The sequence below is a fragment of the Gavia stellata genome, chromosome Z, assembly GCF_030936135.1.
Source record: "Gavia stellata isolate bGavSte3 chromosome Z, bGavSte3.hap2, whole genome shotgun sequence".
NCBI lineage: Eukaryota > Metazoa > Chordata > Aves > Gaviiformes > Gaviidae > Gavia > Gavia stellata.
Window position 1 is genome coordinate 4,794,600 of NC_082637.1, and position 17,312 is coordinate 4,811,911.

At 44.2% G+C, this 17,312-nt stretch overlaps 1 protein-coding gene across 1 annotated transcript in view; it reads left to right on the top strand.

Annotated features, from left to right (window-relative positions):
- Positions 1–17,312, top strand: part of LOXHD1 (lipoxygenase homology PLAT domains 1) — a 78,670-nt gene that overhangs the window by 47,391 nt on the left and 13,967 nt on the right. Inside the window, exons 20-21 of the mRNA XM_059834123.1 lie at positions 6,777–6,954; positions 12,452–12,637. Of these exons, the coding sequence (XP_059690106.1) occupies positions 6,777–6,954; positions 12,452–12,637 (364 nt within the window). The remainder of the gene's footprint in view (positions 1–6,776; positions 6,955–12,451; positions 12,638–17,312) is intronic.

Below are 17,312 nucleotides of genomic sequence, written 5' to 3' on the forward strand. Positions count from 1 at the left end.
TCTTTGCAACCTGCTTCTCCTGAAGCCTCTCAGCCCTTAAGAAAGAGGAGAAAGGCAGCGAGTGACTCGCTTTTATTAATTTCCTGCCTCTTTCCCTTTGGTTTCTTATGTTTTTTTCCTGCAGGAATTGAGTCAAAAAAGAAGAGAGCAAGGGCAAAACCTGTGCTGTAAAGCTTTACCACAGTCTCTGCTGTTAGATATCACTCTCCCTCCCTCCAAAAGAGCCTTAGCTTGCCACCCAGGGCCCCTGCAATATTTTCTGGTCCCAGGGATGTGCCTTCAGCTCCTGCAGACCCCTGCCATGCTCTGACCCCGTGGGAGAGTGGATCCCTCTCTGCCAGGCAGGGACAGCTAGCATGGGCCCGGGCTGGGTGGGACATTTCCAAATAATCCATCCTTTCAGGTGAAGCATCACATCTCTCCCCTTCCCTTCTCCCTCTAGCACACAGGCAGATTTCTTTCTTTTCTTCTTCATATACATAAGGTGGTGTTTTCTTTCTGCATTTTGAATAAGGCATGCAAAACGGCTCCCACCGCTTCTGTTGACTGCATTTTACCCTGGTGTCCTATCTTGCAAAAAAGCACAGTGCTTGCCTTTATCTTTTCTACCGAACCACCAGCCGCATGTAAACATCACCTATATTTGGGCAGTAAAACGTAGTTTGCTTGTTACGGGTCCCTATAATTCTATTTCTAAGATAGAGATGGAGTGATGTGCTGATTCCACGCTATCAGATGTCATTAAGGGAGGAACACATCTCTGCCATGTTTATTTAGCATGCTTTTTCCAGAGTAGATATCCTGCTGGATTTCTGTGACTTGACTTTTTTATAAGAATAGGTTAAGACCCAATAGCTTAACCCATAGTCAGAAAGAATAGTGCAGGATTTTTTTATTGGGTCTTTTATCCTTTTGACTAGTCTGAAGCCGTCCTTCATTTTCCCCTAAACAATGTGTTTTGAAACACTGGTCCTAGGTGGCCACTAGTTTCCAGTGAAGTGATGAACTGCTCTTCACCTCCATTAGCATGGCCTAAAAAGCATTTCTGTGGTGCAGTACCTTTTTCTACTTGAGCATTGTCACTTCTAAGTTTTTTCTCAGCAGCTCTTGTGCAGCTTTCCAAAGCATTAGACCTCCAGCGTATATCTTCCAAATATATGCCAGAGACACACAATTTTTCTCTCTGTGCCTAAGGAATAACTCAATCTGTTCTCTGATTTGATTCAGTTATCTTGGTCAAATTCCCTTTGCCAGTTCCCCGATACCTTCCCGAGTTTTATAAATCATATTCTTATAAAATGAAATCAAATAAAGCTTATTCATCCAGAGACATTCCAGATCTTGCAGTCGTGAATTAGCAATAGCTCAAAGGCAAGGGACAGCGGCACCTTTAGTGGCAGGTAGCACCTTCGCATGTTGCTGTTGCCAGCTCTGTCCACTTGTCCAGCATGCTGGACTGGCCCACCCAAAGCCAGGCTTTCCCAGAGCAGCAGACAAAAAGGACTATCATGTGGACCCATCTGGTGGGCTTCTGGCCCTCCTATAGCTCTACGGAAGCAACAGGCAGACCGTGCACCCAACTCTTTGAGACCAGGATTTTAGAAGCTTTGGAAAACTTTACCCGTATTTTCCAATTTTCTTAGAGAAACAGAGCATGGAGGATCTTCTAGCTCCAGTGATACGTAGAGAACTTTATTTATTAGTTTTCTTTCCCACCTTCCCTGCAAAGGTAAACATAGCATTTGCATTCCCAGGCAGAGGGTGAGGACAGGAGTGCTCTGGAAGAAGGGAGGAAGGATTTGTGTTCTCTGATTTGTATTCCAGCCTTGAAAACTTATGTAGCCTGGTGTGACATGAAAACTGATCTGAGCCCATTTCCATTTCTGTCAAAAGTGCATATTAAAACTGCATAATGAAATACTTGTGGGGGTAGTGCTAAACTCTCAGACAGATGGTTCACAGTTAGTGCTAACTAGCACAGTGAAATGAGAAGCTAGATTAAGCCATCAACCCCATAATTAACCATTTGTTGCTCCATTTATCTACAGGATATTCTCAGTTTTCTTCTTCTGTTAAAATAACAATAAATGATCTTTTTAATTCTCTTTGGTCTTTTTGTAAAATGTTGCTGGTCATAATTTATACTGCTTTTAGTTTACCAGAAATAGAAGTACATAAATACCAATTAAAATGCATGAATTATCAATGATGTTGTACACAGCCAAAAGATTCAATTTACAAGCAGGGAAGTAGTCTTTTTTTTTTCTTTCTGTCTAGATAAAATACATTGAATTTTCATTCAGAATCTCAGCAAAGTAATGAACTTGGTGCCAAAGATTCAAACTGCACCAAAAGTGGCAATAAGATTTAAACACTGATACTTAATCCTCTAGAGGAAACAAAATTTGATTAGTGATGTGTTGGGCCAGAATGAGTATTATTGATTATTGCTGTGCGCAGAAAGACATACCGACAACTCTGGAAAGCTGAGCAACGCTTTCTGATCTCGCCACTGCTGGGAGAGACACAGAGTGTGGATATTTTCCTCTGACCTAATGCTGAATCTCATGTTCTTCCGCATCAAGCTACCACGAGACTGCTCCGTGTTTCTGAAAAGTCAGAGAACAGAATCATAGAATGACAGAATGGTTTGGGCTGGAAGGGACCTTTAAAGGCCATCTAGTCCAACCCCCCCCTGCAGTGAGCAGGGACATCTTCAACCACATCAGGTTGCTCAGAGCCCCGTCCAACCTGACCTGGAATGTTTCCAGGGTTGGGGCATCTCCCACCTCTCTGGGCAACCTGTGCCAGTGTCTCACCACCCTCATCGTAAAGGATTTGTGACTTCTAATTAGGCAACTTATCTAAACGCATGCTTTGGAAACCTCCTCCTGGGATAGCCACTTCCTCAGTCCACATGATGATTTCACCTGCTGCCCAGTGTCTTAGATACGAAGTTGAAAAGCTAGAAATAAGAAGGGATGAGAGCTCTCTGAGCGAAACAACAGGAATTGTAAGACTGTTGAATTCTACAGAGTTGCTTCCCTCAGAATTTTAATGTTACTTTGTGCTGTCAAAGCCAGGCAGATAAGAAGCTGTCTAATGAAGCACTAATTGCATTGCATTCAAACGTCACAAATAATCCTGAATGTGGGACTTGGTCTTTATTCAGTTCTTTTTCCTTTATATAAAGGAGATTAAGAGAATTTGAGACTATTCATTATAGCTGAAGCTGACTGTTGTTCTTTGCAACAGAACAGTCTTTTTGTTTTACCATCAGAGGACCCTGTTTCTAAGCGAAGACTAATGACATGCCACAGAACCGTAAAAACCTGTGGTTGATTCTTTAAAGATGAAATCCAGGACCTATGTATTTTGGTGTTAGTGGGGTGTGAGCTCCTGTGGAGTGTGTTTTACACTGCAGCTGGGAGAAGGCTGGCTTGAGGTAAATCAAATGATCGGACATGTCAAATCTTTCTGTTACAGCACACAGCGCACAATTAATTTCAAGTTGCTGGTTTAAAGTTCCTGTCAACTACGATACTTGCTCAGCTACAAAACAAATTATCAACATTTTATTCATACGTACCTCTCCCGCTTCCCTTTCATTTCTATAGGTGTTCTACAGCCCAGTTAAAACTTATGCATGATTAGTGACAATGTTTGAGCTTAAAAGCACGCAGGATGTCTACAGCAAGTTCTAGGTATCCTAAAAAATAGTTTAGATGCAATGTAAAGCAGCAGTCTCATTGCCAAGCGGTAGCTAATTTTTCTGAGAGGAACAGAGAGAAAATAAAAATAGCCTCAGCTCTGCTCCCTGAGATGACTTTCTTGACCGTCACGATCCAAATCAGAATCCTGCAGCATCCTGTGTGTGTGCAACACCCACAAACGTCTCCTTGTAGCATGGGATTCATTTTGTGCTATTTTAGTCATTGAAAAAGCTACGTTCAGCTTTCACCTCTTCTACCAAACTATTTAGGCCGGCTCTGCTGTCAGCAGAGACATAGATCTGAGAGAGGGAGAGATGTCTTGAGTGGCCATTTACCTGCCCCCAGCTTGTGTGGGGCGCATTGCTCCCCTGGTGGTACCCGGCTCTGGCCGACACGATGTGCTTGGGCTGGATGCCCGGCGTTTAGGCGGTCCATGCTAGGTAAGGTAGGCAACGTACCCACGTTGTGACGGAGCAATCAGCCTGCCCGAGGTCTCCTGCTGCCTCCGTGTCCCTTGCTGTGATCTCCCGTGAGCAAATGAAGCTTGTAAAATTAATCTCTTGCCCCTGTCTGCTCCTCTCTGGAGCACCATCCCAGAACGAGATAGTGGAGGCTGCTTGCTCTGTCTGTGCTAACTGCGTACATGAAGCTGCGTATGGATGAAATCGCTCATCCTGGGTGAGGGGCTGGGGATGGAAAGAGAGGGTATTTTGTTCCGGTGGTTTTAGTAGCCAGACAGTTTTTTCCAGACAGCATCTGGAGCGTTGGGCATGGGCTGGTTATTTGTGAGAGGTCTGATCTCTCTGTCTGTGAGTGCACTCCAGCTGGCAACTCTAATCTGCTTCTACCCCCCGCTGCTTTCCTGACATTTCCCTGCAAGCTTTGCTCAGGACATTTTGCTACTAAAAGTGTCCCTGTCATTCCCGAGCAGAGCAGAGGGAGAGCTGGCTGAACCTTTTCCAGCAAAGAGTTCATGCACCGAGGGGGAAAAAAAGGTGTTTTCAGTCACCCTGAGATTTTTCATGATTCAAATTTGCAAATTTTAGCCAAAGAAAAGTTTCTAGGTTGGACTCCTAAGGGGATGTAGACATAGCTTACGCATCCTTGAGAGGGGAAACTTCCTTCTGGTCTGTGCCCCAGCGGAGAGGGCACCAGCTGGGGTGGTGGAGACCTGATTTCTGCTTGGTTCAAAGCAAGGCTTTGATTCAACGTCGCTTGACTCACAAAGCAGTCTTCTGACCACAAAGTAATAGTGTCACCAGCTGTGAATAAGCAGCTTTTTAGAAAAGTGGGACAGCTTCAACAGCCCAAAATGTCCTGTACCGCTGGGATGAAGGTGCTGTGTTACAGATCCCTATTTAGCCTCAGGCAGAGAGAAAACCCCAGATGAGTGTCCTACCCAAGGAACAGTACAATGCACAAATAGCATGGCTACTGCTTCAGCTTCGGTCTACCTACTACCCTCTTTAAAATCCTGGAGCAATATCCTTCTTTTGAACGGCTAAAGGCTCAGGTGAAGATTGGTTGGGGTCGACAGAAGTGCATGGACTGGGACACATGCAGTTTGAGGATGGAATTTGAGCACATTTTATCTCAAGTTTTTAAAGTTTCTTAGGCTGATATATGAGAGTGCAGCAAAAGGTCACTAAGATAGTCAAGGGGCTGAAGCACATCGTGTACTAGGAAAGGCTAAGGTAAATGGAGTTTTTAAGCCTTGAGAGGAAAAGGGTAAGGGGGAATCTAGTTGCAATCTTCTGATGCTTAAAGGGAGGTTATAGAGACCATCTATTCAGTGTCTTCTCAGAGGTGAACAGTGAAAGGGCTTGAGGCAATGGACACAAGTTGCAACAAGGAAAATCCTGATCAGATAGAAGGAAAAAAAACTTCCCAATGAGAGTGATGCAGCCCTAGGATGGAGGACCACAGTGCTGGGGGAATCTCCAGCCTTGAAGATTTCCAAAACTCAGCTAGACGTGGCCTTGCAGTTAGCCCTGCTTGGAGCAGGAGGTGGGACTAGACACCTCCAGGTGTCCCTTTTAACTTAACATTTTCCACGACTCCATGATTTGTTTTTTCCTAATATCATGTCACGCTTCTCTGATGCGTCTGGGCTCAATGGCCTTTACAGAGATGTGCCTTGCAAGACACTGTTTCTCGATCCAATGCTTCACTCAGGTATGGTCTCTGTTTCTATTAGATTGTAACGAAAATGGTAATTTGCAGCCCTGCCTCCTCCCTTCCCTCCAACTCCTCCAATCTAGTGAGAATTTACTGCTAGGTTTTTGCTGTAGGCAAGTGTAACGCCTTTCTCCCGGTAGACTGATGCTCCACTGAGCCCACACTGAACAGGACACATAAAGGTGAGTATTTTATTAGGTGTTTGTTGGAGTAACTCACTGACTTGTTCTATTCTGTTGTCCTATTCTGTTCTTATCACCACAGCATCTGAGCTCCTTCCCATGACACATTAGGCAGTGTGACTAATACCTGTTGCATACTGTTTGTTCTGTCACCTTTTCCCAGAGGGAGAAGAGTGTGAAGCATTAAATTTTGCTGGCCTAATTTTATCTTGTGCATTGCTTTAACTTGTTTGGGGTTGGTTTGCGTATCTCTACAATGATTGCTGTGTGCTTGCACAGAGAAGGCAGGAAAAAGAAAGATATTGTGTACTTCCAGGAGAGGTAGTGAGGTTTTCAATAACTCTCTGTTACTTCTTCTTTAGACTTTATTCCATACTGGCTTCCAGGAGAGGTCTGACTCTTTTAGAGATGAACTTTGTCCTTAACTTATATCAGAGGACCAATTTCTTACTATGCTTTACCCCCTGCGTGAAAATGTCCAATATTATGAAGACCATTTCTCAGGACAAGTCACCACAGCAAATATTGTCTGTAGCAGAGAGCTCTGTTTAACCCAGAAGAGCTCAGTACAGGTTTTGAAGCTATGACCAAGCTCTACCCGTGTCCTACCACACTGTGCACTTTACAGATTTGATCTTTGCCCTCATTCGAATGGTAGTTGAAATTTAGCTGAAGTTTCTTCCCTCATTTTGGCTCCTCACAGATCATCCTGAAGAACCTGACCAATCAAGAAGTGGCCACGTTTACCTATGGTGAATGGCTGTCAAAGCTGAAAAATGCCAAGGGAAGTCTTGTGTGTGAGATGCCAGCTGTGATAAATGATGAGCAGATGATGGAGGACACAACATACACTCTTCAGGTTAAAACCAGTGATGTTGGAGGTACGTCCATGGTGGATATTTTATGACTTTTCTAGTATGAAGTTTGAATTTTAGCTATGGAAAACATCTCCTGCTTAATTTGAAATTATGTTTAAAAAAGCATAATTACCTCTGCTATGCTGGAACACCGCCATTTGGGCTGGCTGTTCATCATGACTGTTATGCTGTGGGAGTTATCCTCATCTGACCACTGGGCATAAAATATTTAGACACAAGGCCTAGATTTGACTGCTCGCTGCTTCCTCTGAAGAAACTTTAACAGAAGCTATTGCCAGACAATGTTGCAATGGTCAGGAGCCCCCTTTTTCTTTTTGATCAGGTCGGGTCCATCCACGTAGGATAGAAAAACAGGTTATGGTCAAAGCTGGTGGGCTCCAGGTTTTTGGTCAGCACTATCTACTTTGCCCAAAGAAGACAGCAGTAATTCACCCTCCTTTTCAAAGTGTTTTGAGACTATTTATCTCAGACCATGAAAAACCACCCCTAAATGCACACCAGATAGAAGGGGTGGAACAGAATATGAAGAAAGCTGCAGAGCTTCAAGAGCCAAGAAATAGGATTTCTATGTCATTTCCTGGGATCACTGCCTCTTTTCATTTTCTTGAGAACTTCTGTCAGGCTGCTGAATGAAAGCTGCAACCACATACAAGCTGCCTCGTGCCAAAATGGGGCAAGTTAGATATCATCTTGCAGACATCTTGTTTGAAAGGTTGACCCTCAAAGGGGATTCTGCCACACCAGTGCACATAATCACCTCCTGATCTCTACCTCTCTTTCTTTTTTTTTTTTTCTTTTCTTTTTTCTGGATTTGCCAGTGGTAATTTATGCAGCTTGTGAGCTTTGATCTGAGAATATCAAAATTCCCCTGGCAGAGTGTCTTCATGCCACCTCACCATTTTTTATCTATCATCTATCTGCTCCGCCTGCTGCTTGTCTGAAAAACATGTAGTGAAATACGAAAAACAAAGGAGAGAGAGGAAGATTTGTTTATGTATCTGGCAATCCATCTAGTATAATGGTAGATCTTTCTGTGACCTTTTTGTGAAATCCAGCCCTAACTCACAAAGGCGATGGAAATAGAAACGAGAGGAGAATAGAAGATGACAGCAACAGCAGACAGATCTGCCCTTCCCATTGAATGAAGGATGACGGGTATTAATGATGAAACATTTTATTTCATTATGAACAGCGACAACCAGTAGGAAAGAGCAGATTACAGAGAGGCTTCAGAGAGTCTGTTTATGATTAGATCACACAGCGCACTGACATAATGCTGAACTTTATCCAGCTTATCTAAAGAGGGTACAAGTCATGAACCATCTCCTCTCTTTGATCGTTATGTATTCCACAATTACTCCTGGTTAGACCAATTCGGGAAGAAAGACATTTTATCCTTGACGGTTAGTTTAAACATGTTATATCCTTTCCTGCCACACTGGCATTGTCTAGGGACAGCAATGCTCCACAATGAATAGAATCTGACGTGTTTATTTCTAGGTATAAAGTTTTTCTCTGCAATAGCTTTCAACTTGCCAGTGCATCAGAGGCACTGAGAAAAAAAAAGAAAATGAAAAAAAAGGAAAATTCATCTCACCTATTTGTCACTGTCCAACAAATTGTGCTTCTGGTCTTAGTTCCTTCTAGTCTAGAGTGTCCCTGGTCAATTCATCTGAGAGAGGAGTCTTTATCAGAGGTCTGGCTCATCCTCTGGAGGGTCTCTGTCACTCTCTCTTCATCAGATTCAGAAAGAGCCAGCACAATTAAGTTAGGCTAGATGGCTAAAGTCAGGGAAAACTAATCCCACAAAAAATGTCCTGCAGCTAACTAGAATTTCCTCCCCACCATACACACATATTTAAAAACAGTCCTGTTTTACTTTTTCCTCAAAGAAACCTTTGAGTTACAGTTTGGCTTTCCAGAAGTCATTCAGCTTGGATGATCATGTAACATACAGAGGTTGCATCAGGGAAAGACTCCTCTCTTGCAAAGGTCAAATCTCCTCTCTTTCAAAGGTCACCAGAAGTACCTCAGATGGCAGCTCTCAGAGTACACACAGATAAGAGGAGACGAGGTTGTTAGGGCAGACGCATCCCAGGTCAGATGGGGAATCTTTGGTTAAAATCCAGATCTCAATTTACTTTTGATCTTATAAGACAAGTAACTCACAATCTCATTTTCTTCAAGGTATGACCCACAGACCCAGCAACAGAGCTGGACCACCTGATGGCTCTTTCTGTGGCACAAAAATGTCCTCACCTCTTAATTTTGATTTACGCATGCTTTCTGTATTCTACATGCAGGCATCATATACATGGTAATGCAATAAATATGGAGAAAGAATAAAGACTGCTTTCTCGTTTTCCAAGCATTAACGAAGCAGGAGGTTTTTATCTCTGCTGTTATAAGATTAATTAGTATGTTGTCAGCTCAGCTACAGCCTACAAATTACATAATTTAGGACAGTTGGTGTCAGTTCCTAGTGCTTTATCCAAGTCTCTGTTAAGTCAAAAGAAGGAGATCCTTTGGCCTCAGATAGCTGTGACTCAAGCCTACAGTTTGGTTGAAAATTATGCAGCTGCTCAATAAGAATCATAAAATCACAGACACTTTTATTGGAAGGAGCCTCTGAAGGTCATTTCATCCTCCTTCCTGCTCAAAGGACTATTGCCAGCACTAGGTCAAATCAGCTAAGACTCTGCCCAGCTCTGTCTTGGACACCTCCAGGGATGGGGATGCCACCACCTCCCCAGGCACCTGATCCAGACCTGTACCATTTTCCTAAGAAATATTTTTTTTCCTTGTGCCTAGTCTGAACCTCGCCAGCAATTTGTGGCTGTGGCTCCTTGGGGTATGGTCTGACATCTCCACAGCATATGACCCTGTCATGGTTATCACTGTCCCTCCATGTGGTCAAGGGGCCCTTGTTCACCTGCCCCAGCTCATCTCCCTTGGCCTCTCCTCACAGTTGTGTGCCCCAGTTCCTGTCCATCTTGGCAACCATCTGCTGAGCCCTCCTCAGTGTCTCGACGTGACCCAGGGACCCAAACTGGCGCTGCGGTCTAAGTATGGGCTCCTCAGTGCTGAGCAAAGGGCATAAGAGCTTCCCTTCAGCTGCTGAGGTAGCCAGATATGTGGTTTGCATTGAACACTGAGAACTTGCTTTTAGCTCAGATTCAACCTGAATATGAATGTTATTGCTATAACCTCTGGGCCTTCTCCAACTCCGCAGCAAGTACATGTGCAGGGTTTATTCCGCCCCAGACGCAGAACTTTGCATTTCTCCCTGCTGAACTTCCCAGGATCTCTGCTTGCCCAGTCCTCAAGTTTCTCAAGATCCATCTGGGTTGGAACTCTGCCATTCAACATGTCAGTCACTCCCCCAAATTTAATGTTATCCGGAAATCTGCTGAGGATGCACTCTGTCATTGTTTAGGGTGTTGAAGACAAAGTTCAGTGCTGCAGTCCCAGTATCGACCCATGAGCTATTGCACTCATTGCCAGTTAAGGCTTGTGCAACCACAGTACCTTCATCTCTTCATTTATCAAATCTGTTACAGTTCCTAAATGTGCCTGACAGTTTCCTGGAATTAACAACAACAACAAAAAAATCAAAGAGAGACCCAAATAAGTGAAATGTACATTGATTCAGCAATTTCTGTTCTTTTCTTTCCCGTCTCCTGCTAATTGCTTGTGAGGGAAATGTCACGGCATGAGGCTTCTTCCTGCAGGGAAGGTTTTGCTGAGAAACTGTTGGTTCTGTGCTTTTTGAGACCTCGCATTAATTGGGAGCCTGCTCCTTGTAAGGAAATGGACTTTAGTTTGCTTTGTTCCTCACCTCAGCAAGCTTTAGGGTCATAAAAGGTGCTGCCAGATAAACTGCCTGAATCCCTGATGCTTTCTCTTCCTTCTTAAGTCCTTCCCAGGGAACTGCTGAAAATTAGCCTGAATTTAACATAGGCAATTTTTCACTTGGACACCAAACGTTGCTTTGCCTTTTCTCTGTATGACTCTCTTTCTCCTCTTTTTTTCCTTCTTTTAATATTTTCTTCAGTCCTTCTATAAGAAGAGCTGTGATTTCTTCCTAATTTCTGTATTCAAATAATTACCCCGAAGAAGTGGTAGCTTTTTCAGAGTTTTCAGTCCCCTTGACTTTGTCTCTGCATTGTGTTGTGAATGGAGCTGTGGGAAATACTGTCCGTGTGGTCCAAAGTGGATTTACGATCCTCTTGTGTCAGAAATGGCTTGGCAGGCGGTTAGAATTTTCAAAGCTGGGCTATCTAACCAAGGGCAGCAGATACTGAGTTTCTTTGTAAGACAGATTTGGGTTTGATGATCTCATTTTCATTTTCCAAAATTCAAGGGCTTTGGTTCTGACACAGCAATGAATGTCTGCCCACACGGAATCAAACTTCTTTCTATGAATCTGCTTTTTTGTTATGGCATCAAAAATAAAAAGCAATAATTTTGGTCAATTTATAAATAATGCCAGGTAAAATTGTTGTAACACCTTCAGCTAAAATGTTCGTAAGGTCACTGCAGGTGATGGTTTGGCCTTGAACTCTCCAAAAGTCAGGAAAATTTCTGCAGCAAAATATGGGCAGTCATGGGCATATGAAATTCAATATCAGGTAATGATGGTCGTCTTAGAAATTATTCTTTTCCTAACAAATGCATAAGAAGAGGTGGGAGCTGGTGGGGCAAACTGTTGCATAAGAAATCGGGACTTTTTCCATTAATGCAGCGTGGACAACATTTTGAGAAACAGGAATATAGAAAGAAGAGTTACGGGAGGGGAAAGCGGGCCACAGGATGCCATAGCGGTTTGGTTGATGATCTGCACTTTTCTTTCCAATCCCTGTGCCATACAACACAGGGAGAGCAGCACGAGGCAGACCCCAGATGAAGTGTCCTGGGTGCCACAGGACAGCTTGGAGGAGGCTGTGGCTCTGCAGAAGGCAACCACGGTGTGGAAAAGGGACTGTGGCCCAGTGGGAAGCCCAGGACAATGTGTACTAATACTTGGACTGTAGCTAGAAAAGTTAAAATATGTTCTTTAATGCTCATCCATAGATTGCTGGATGTTGCTGGGTAAGTCATGTTGCTTCCCAAGCCACCTTGGAAAAATGGGAGTCACGACGCTGACATCCTCTGCAAAGCGATGCAATGCACAGTGCTCCATCCGGAGCAGATACTCCTGCTTCCTCTTAGTACCGCTGTCATCACAGTCACCATAGCTTGAATGCAAGGGCGAAGCGTTCCAGCTGTATTTGGGGGACAGGCAGGAAGGGCTGGCTTGTTAGGTACCGTGGGGTGTCCTCCTTGCAGGATCCTGCACAGATTCACTGAAATTTGTTGGCTGTGCGCAGAGAAACCTCATCATCACTGCAGCCTCTTCCAGCCTGCCTTTGCTGCTTCCATTTCGGTGCAATCGGAGGCTGAGTGTCAGCCCTACGCGGCAGGCTAGCTCGTGACGATGTGCCTTGCTCTCTCCTTCCAGGGGCAGGCACCGACGCCAACGTGTCCTTGATCCTGTTTGGGGAGAACGGGGACAGCGGGACCCTGGCTCTGAAGGAGTCCAACAAGTCTAACAAGTTTGAGAGGAACCAGATGGATGAATTCAACTTCTTGGACATGCTGAGCCTGGGAGATCTCTGCAAAGTGCGGATTTGGCACGACAACAAAGGTGAGGGCAGTGACTTGGGGGGGTGGGAGAGGTCGGGACAACATTTTCACTCGAGGAAGCACATCCCCTCCCGTGGACATGGGGCAGGCTGAGGGCACTGTCCCCAGCTCTGCTGCAGGCTGGGTAATCTCAAGGATTTTACCTGGATCCTGTGTCCCAGCTTGCCTGTCTAGACATACCCCCTTCATGCAGGAGACCGTCTCCCCAGGCGCTGGTGTAATATCTGCTCTAATAGGTCCCCAGCTTCAGTCAGAGCTTACAGCCACCACTGCAGCAACGATAACGACAGCTCCTCCAAGGCAAAGCCATCCAGCCTGTTATCCCAACACACCGACTCTATTAATGCAACACCTTTTTCACAGGCCAGTATGGCACTTTCCTAGCCATTTAATGCTATCAGCCTGACACCGGCACACGGGGTAATGCAGCCTGGCATAACACAGTGAGCTTTAAAAGACAGAAATAAAGATCTGTGTCTGTCTTTATTAAAATCACTACATCAGATGGTGAGTGTGCAGTACCCTGCTGAGAGAGATTCTGACATTTCCCTGCTGCTGGACATCCAAACTGGTTTCATAAAAAAGCAGAGCAGCACTGTCGTAGTCATTTGTATTATTCAGGCACCAAGCAGCATCTTGTAACAAATGCATCACTCACACTGCTGTGATGACGTCTCATCCCATCCCATCTTCATCTGAAAGAGACGATCTTGCATTAACAATGACTTACTCGCTAATGGCAGGCCCTTGTTGCAGCCCAAATGTGAAGCTTGATGGTTCCCATAGACCCACCTGGGTCAGTATTAACAAGGCTGTTTGGGCAGGAGTATTTCTTGAAGTCTTGGGAGGAATGGCAGCAGGACTACCCAGTCGTTACCTGGTTGTACTGAGGCAGCTGGTTTATGGCTGGGCTGTGGTTATATGTCAGTATGGACATGTTCTGGCCATCATCTCCTTGACTTCTCCAAGTTGTGGCAGCTGGAGAAGGCTGCATGTCATGCAATATTAATAAAAGATGCTACCTCTGGGTCAGAGTCTCCCACTGGAAGTTTGCCTCCATACTGTTATTCAAAAAAAAAAAAAAAAAAAAAGGATAAATCAGTTAGGAAAATATGGGAAATATGACCACCCACCTCATCTGGCTTCATGATTGTTTAGTCCCAGCCACTGCAAGCTTCAGGCTCATATTTGTCACTCACAAAACACAGGACAATTTAGTTGTTTAAGCTCTATAACATCATGTTATATAGCTGGCGTGGTTTAACCCAACTGGCAATTAAGCACCACACAGCCGCTCACTCACTCCCCCCGCAGTTGGATGGGGGAAAGAATCGGAGAAAAAGTAAAGCTCGTGGGTTGAGATAAAAACAGTTTAATAGGACAGAAAAGGAAGAAAATAATAATAATAATAATAATAATAATAATAATAATGATAAAGGAATATACAGAACAAGTGATGCATAATGCAATTGCTCACCACCCGCTGACCGATGCCCAGCCAGTGCCTGAACAGCGGTCCTGCTCCTCATTTTTGTTCAGCATGACTTCGTATGGTATGGAATATCTCTTTGGCCAGTTTGGGTCAGCTGTCCCCTCCCAGCTTCTTGTGCACCCGGCAGGCAGTGTGAGAAGCTGAAAAATCCTAGACTTAGTGTAAGCACTGCTCAGCACCAACTAGAACATCAGTGTGTTATCAACACTATTCTCATCCCTAAACCCAAAACACAGTGCTACACCAGCTACTAGGAAGAAAATTAACTCCATCCCAGCCGAAACCATTACAATAGCTGGTGCTGAATGCAGTAAGGGAGACCATTTTACCTGATTTTAGTTGCCAAAACACTTATTCCTTGAATCTGCGGTTTAGATGCTGAAATGGAAAGGGCTATCAAAACACCCACTGGAGTTTTAGCTCAGCAAACAGGCGTCTCTGCAGTTGCAAGGGTGGTTTGGATGTCCTTCGGAGAGCAGCAAGAAAGCAACATGGACTTGCAAATTCGTTTTCAAATATATTACCAGCTAAAATGTCTACAAAGAGAACGTTTTCCTCAAGAGGCATTGTGGCTCCCCAGTGATCGGTCATGTTAACAGGATGAAATACACCCACCAGGTCAGAGCTGATCCTTAGGGCTCAGGCACGCGAACAGGCTGGCATGTAGGGAGATAAGAACTGGGTCAGACGGAGGGTCTGTGGAGCCCAGCAGCTGTTTGCAACAGCAGCATCACCGGGTGCCTGAGGAAGAGGAGGAACTGAGCAAGCGTGTGTAATCCTTTCCCAATCCTCTGCATCTTACTATGCGTAGCTCAGAACATCTGAACTGGATATCATTTTTGTCCGTTAAGTAACTTTCAGTGAATTTTCTCATTCAAGTGCTTGTCCAGACTCTCCAGGAGACATTTAGCACCCACGGCATCCCGTGGCAATGAGGCCCACAGCTCTGCTCTCCCTTGCGTGACAAGCAAATGCTGTTAATCTAGGCAGTTTTGCTGCCTTTTCCTTCTTGCAGAAGTGATCACGGTTCCCCTTCTCCCTGCCACTGATGATGTTGATACAGGTTGGGGAGTTACCACGTGGCAGCTGAGCTATGGTAATTGCTATTTGCATGCTCTTGGTTGGTGGCAAAGGGAAGTAACAGAGTTTAGCCTTAGGCTAAGCAGTAAATAGGCTCAATTAGCTTAAATTTGCTGTGGGCTAAGAGCACGTACCCAGATAGTCACTACAAGTCAGCTAAAATAGTATACCATGTGTCCAGAACCTGAAAAAATGCTTCACATTTATGAATATAAATACACATTGCAACCTCATATTCTCTTTCCTTATTTCCCTCATATCACTGGTTTCCATTTCTAAATAATAGTTAACAGGGCTTTTACCAGTCTTAGCTGACTGCAGGGCTAAGCCTTGGACAAACAACATGCTTAGGTTTTGTTCAACAAAAATGTACTTGTTTTTCCTCCAGAAAGAAGGACAACTATAGTTTAAATCATAACATATGTTGTCTTCATTGTTCTTGCATTAGTCATGTGAAAGGCATATCCTATCTAAAACTGCACACAATGCAGCACGACAGTTTGTTGGGTAGGTAGAGTATTTATTACTGCTGGGATCCCAGGCTGTAGCTATCCTTTGCATATATGCCTGATCTCTCTATATAATTTATATAAATTGGCTGTGCCACTGGTTAGAAATTCCTGGCTCTGTTTTTTGCAAAGGAGTAATGGGGTCAGGGGGTCGAGGGTCATGTATGTTTTTTGTCAGATGCTTGGGGGACTTTGGGTATTAAATAAAAATGTGCTTGTATTTACCAGCACTTTGAGCTGTCAGATGTTGATCATTCTTTCGTTAGCTTTTTTTCATTTTTGGACTAAATGGTTCTCTGCCAATGGTCTGTGAAAGACTCAGCCTCACACTGGCCTACCTCATTGCTCCTCACAGCGGCTGAGGGAGCTGGGGTTGTTCAGTCTGGAGAAGAGGAGGCTGAGGGGAGACCTCATCGCTCTCTACAGCTACCTGAAAGGGGGTTGCAGAGAGGTGGGTGTTGGTCTCTTCTCCCAAGTGACTAGCGACAGAACAAGAGGAAATGGCCTCAAGTTGCTCCAGGGGAGGTTCAGGCTGGATATTAGGAAAAATTTCTTTACTGAGAGAGTGGTGAAGCACTGGAACAGGCTGCCCAGGGAGGTGGTGGAGTCACCATCCCTGGAGGTGTTCAAGGAACATGTGGACGAGGCATTGTGGGACATGGTTTAGTGGGCATGGTGGGGTTGGGTTGGTGGTTGGACTTGATGATCTTACAGGTCTTTTCCAACCTTAGTGATTCTGTGATTTACATGCTGAATACTTGGAACATGGATGATGTTCTTTTCCTAATTTTCTTAATAATCAGCCTTAATGAAAGCATCAGCCTGTTTTGACTCACAGTAGGTGCCTTTAACACCTATAGGCTAGTTAAGGGAACTACTAACCATCACGAGGCTTCTTTTTCTTTCAGACGTCACCTGGTCCCAGCAAGAAGTCAACCAAACTGCCCCCATTTCAGGATAAAATACATTTAAATGGCTTGCCTAAGGTGGCTACTTTGCCATGAAGTTCAGCTCAGCGTCCATCCCCATCAGCAAAGTTTTGCTGCAGTGGCTTTGCTCCCAGTTCACATCCCGCTTTTGTTTATCCTTTCACTGGAATTTGACTGCAGTGGGGTGTTCAGAGTTGAAGAGACAGTAATTGCAATGGCGAAGACTGTCAGAAGGTCTTTAAATTGCAAACACTGCGTTTGCCTCCTCTGGAAAAGCACGTCAGTTTTATGGTCTCACTTTAATGTTTTTAAATGTTGTTTTCTCCACAAAAAGTGCTGAGTGGCATCTCTGTATGACATATAAAGGAGGAGTGAAACCCCCGTCTAATTCCTATGACTTCAGTAAAATCGATTAGGAAGTTGATGCTCATTTCAAAACAGGCAGTTTAGAGACTTTGCAACTGCATCTTCAAGGAACTTGTTCCTGATTTTTTAGATGTTTAGAGCTCACCAGCGAAAGTCTGGTAACAATGAATTGCTGTGAATGAAATTTAGTTTTACGTTTTGCTCCATGTCTTTTTATCTTGCCCCTGTTTACTTTGAGATATTGATGTTCGACCTAATATATTTAGACTCCCTGAACAAATTTAATCATTTCCAGACTCC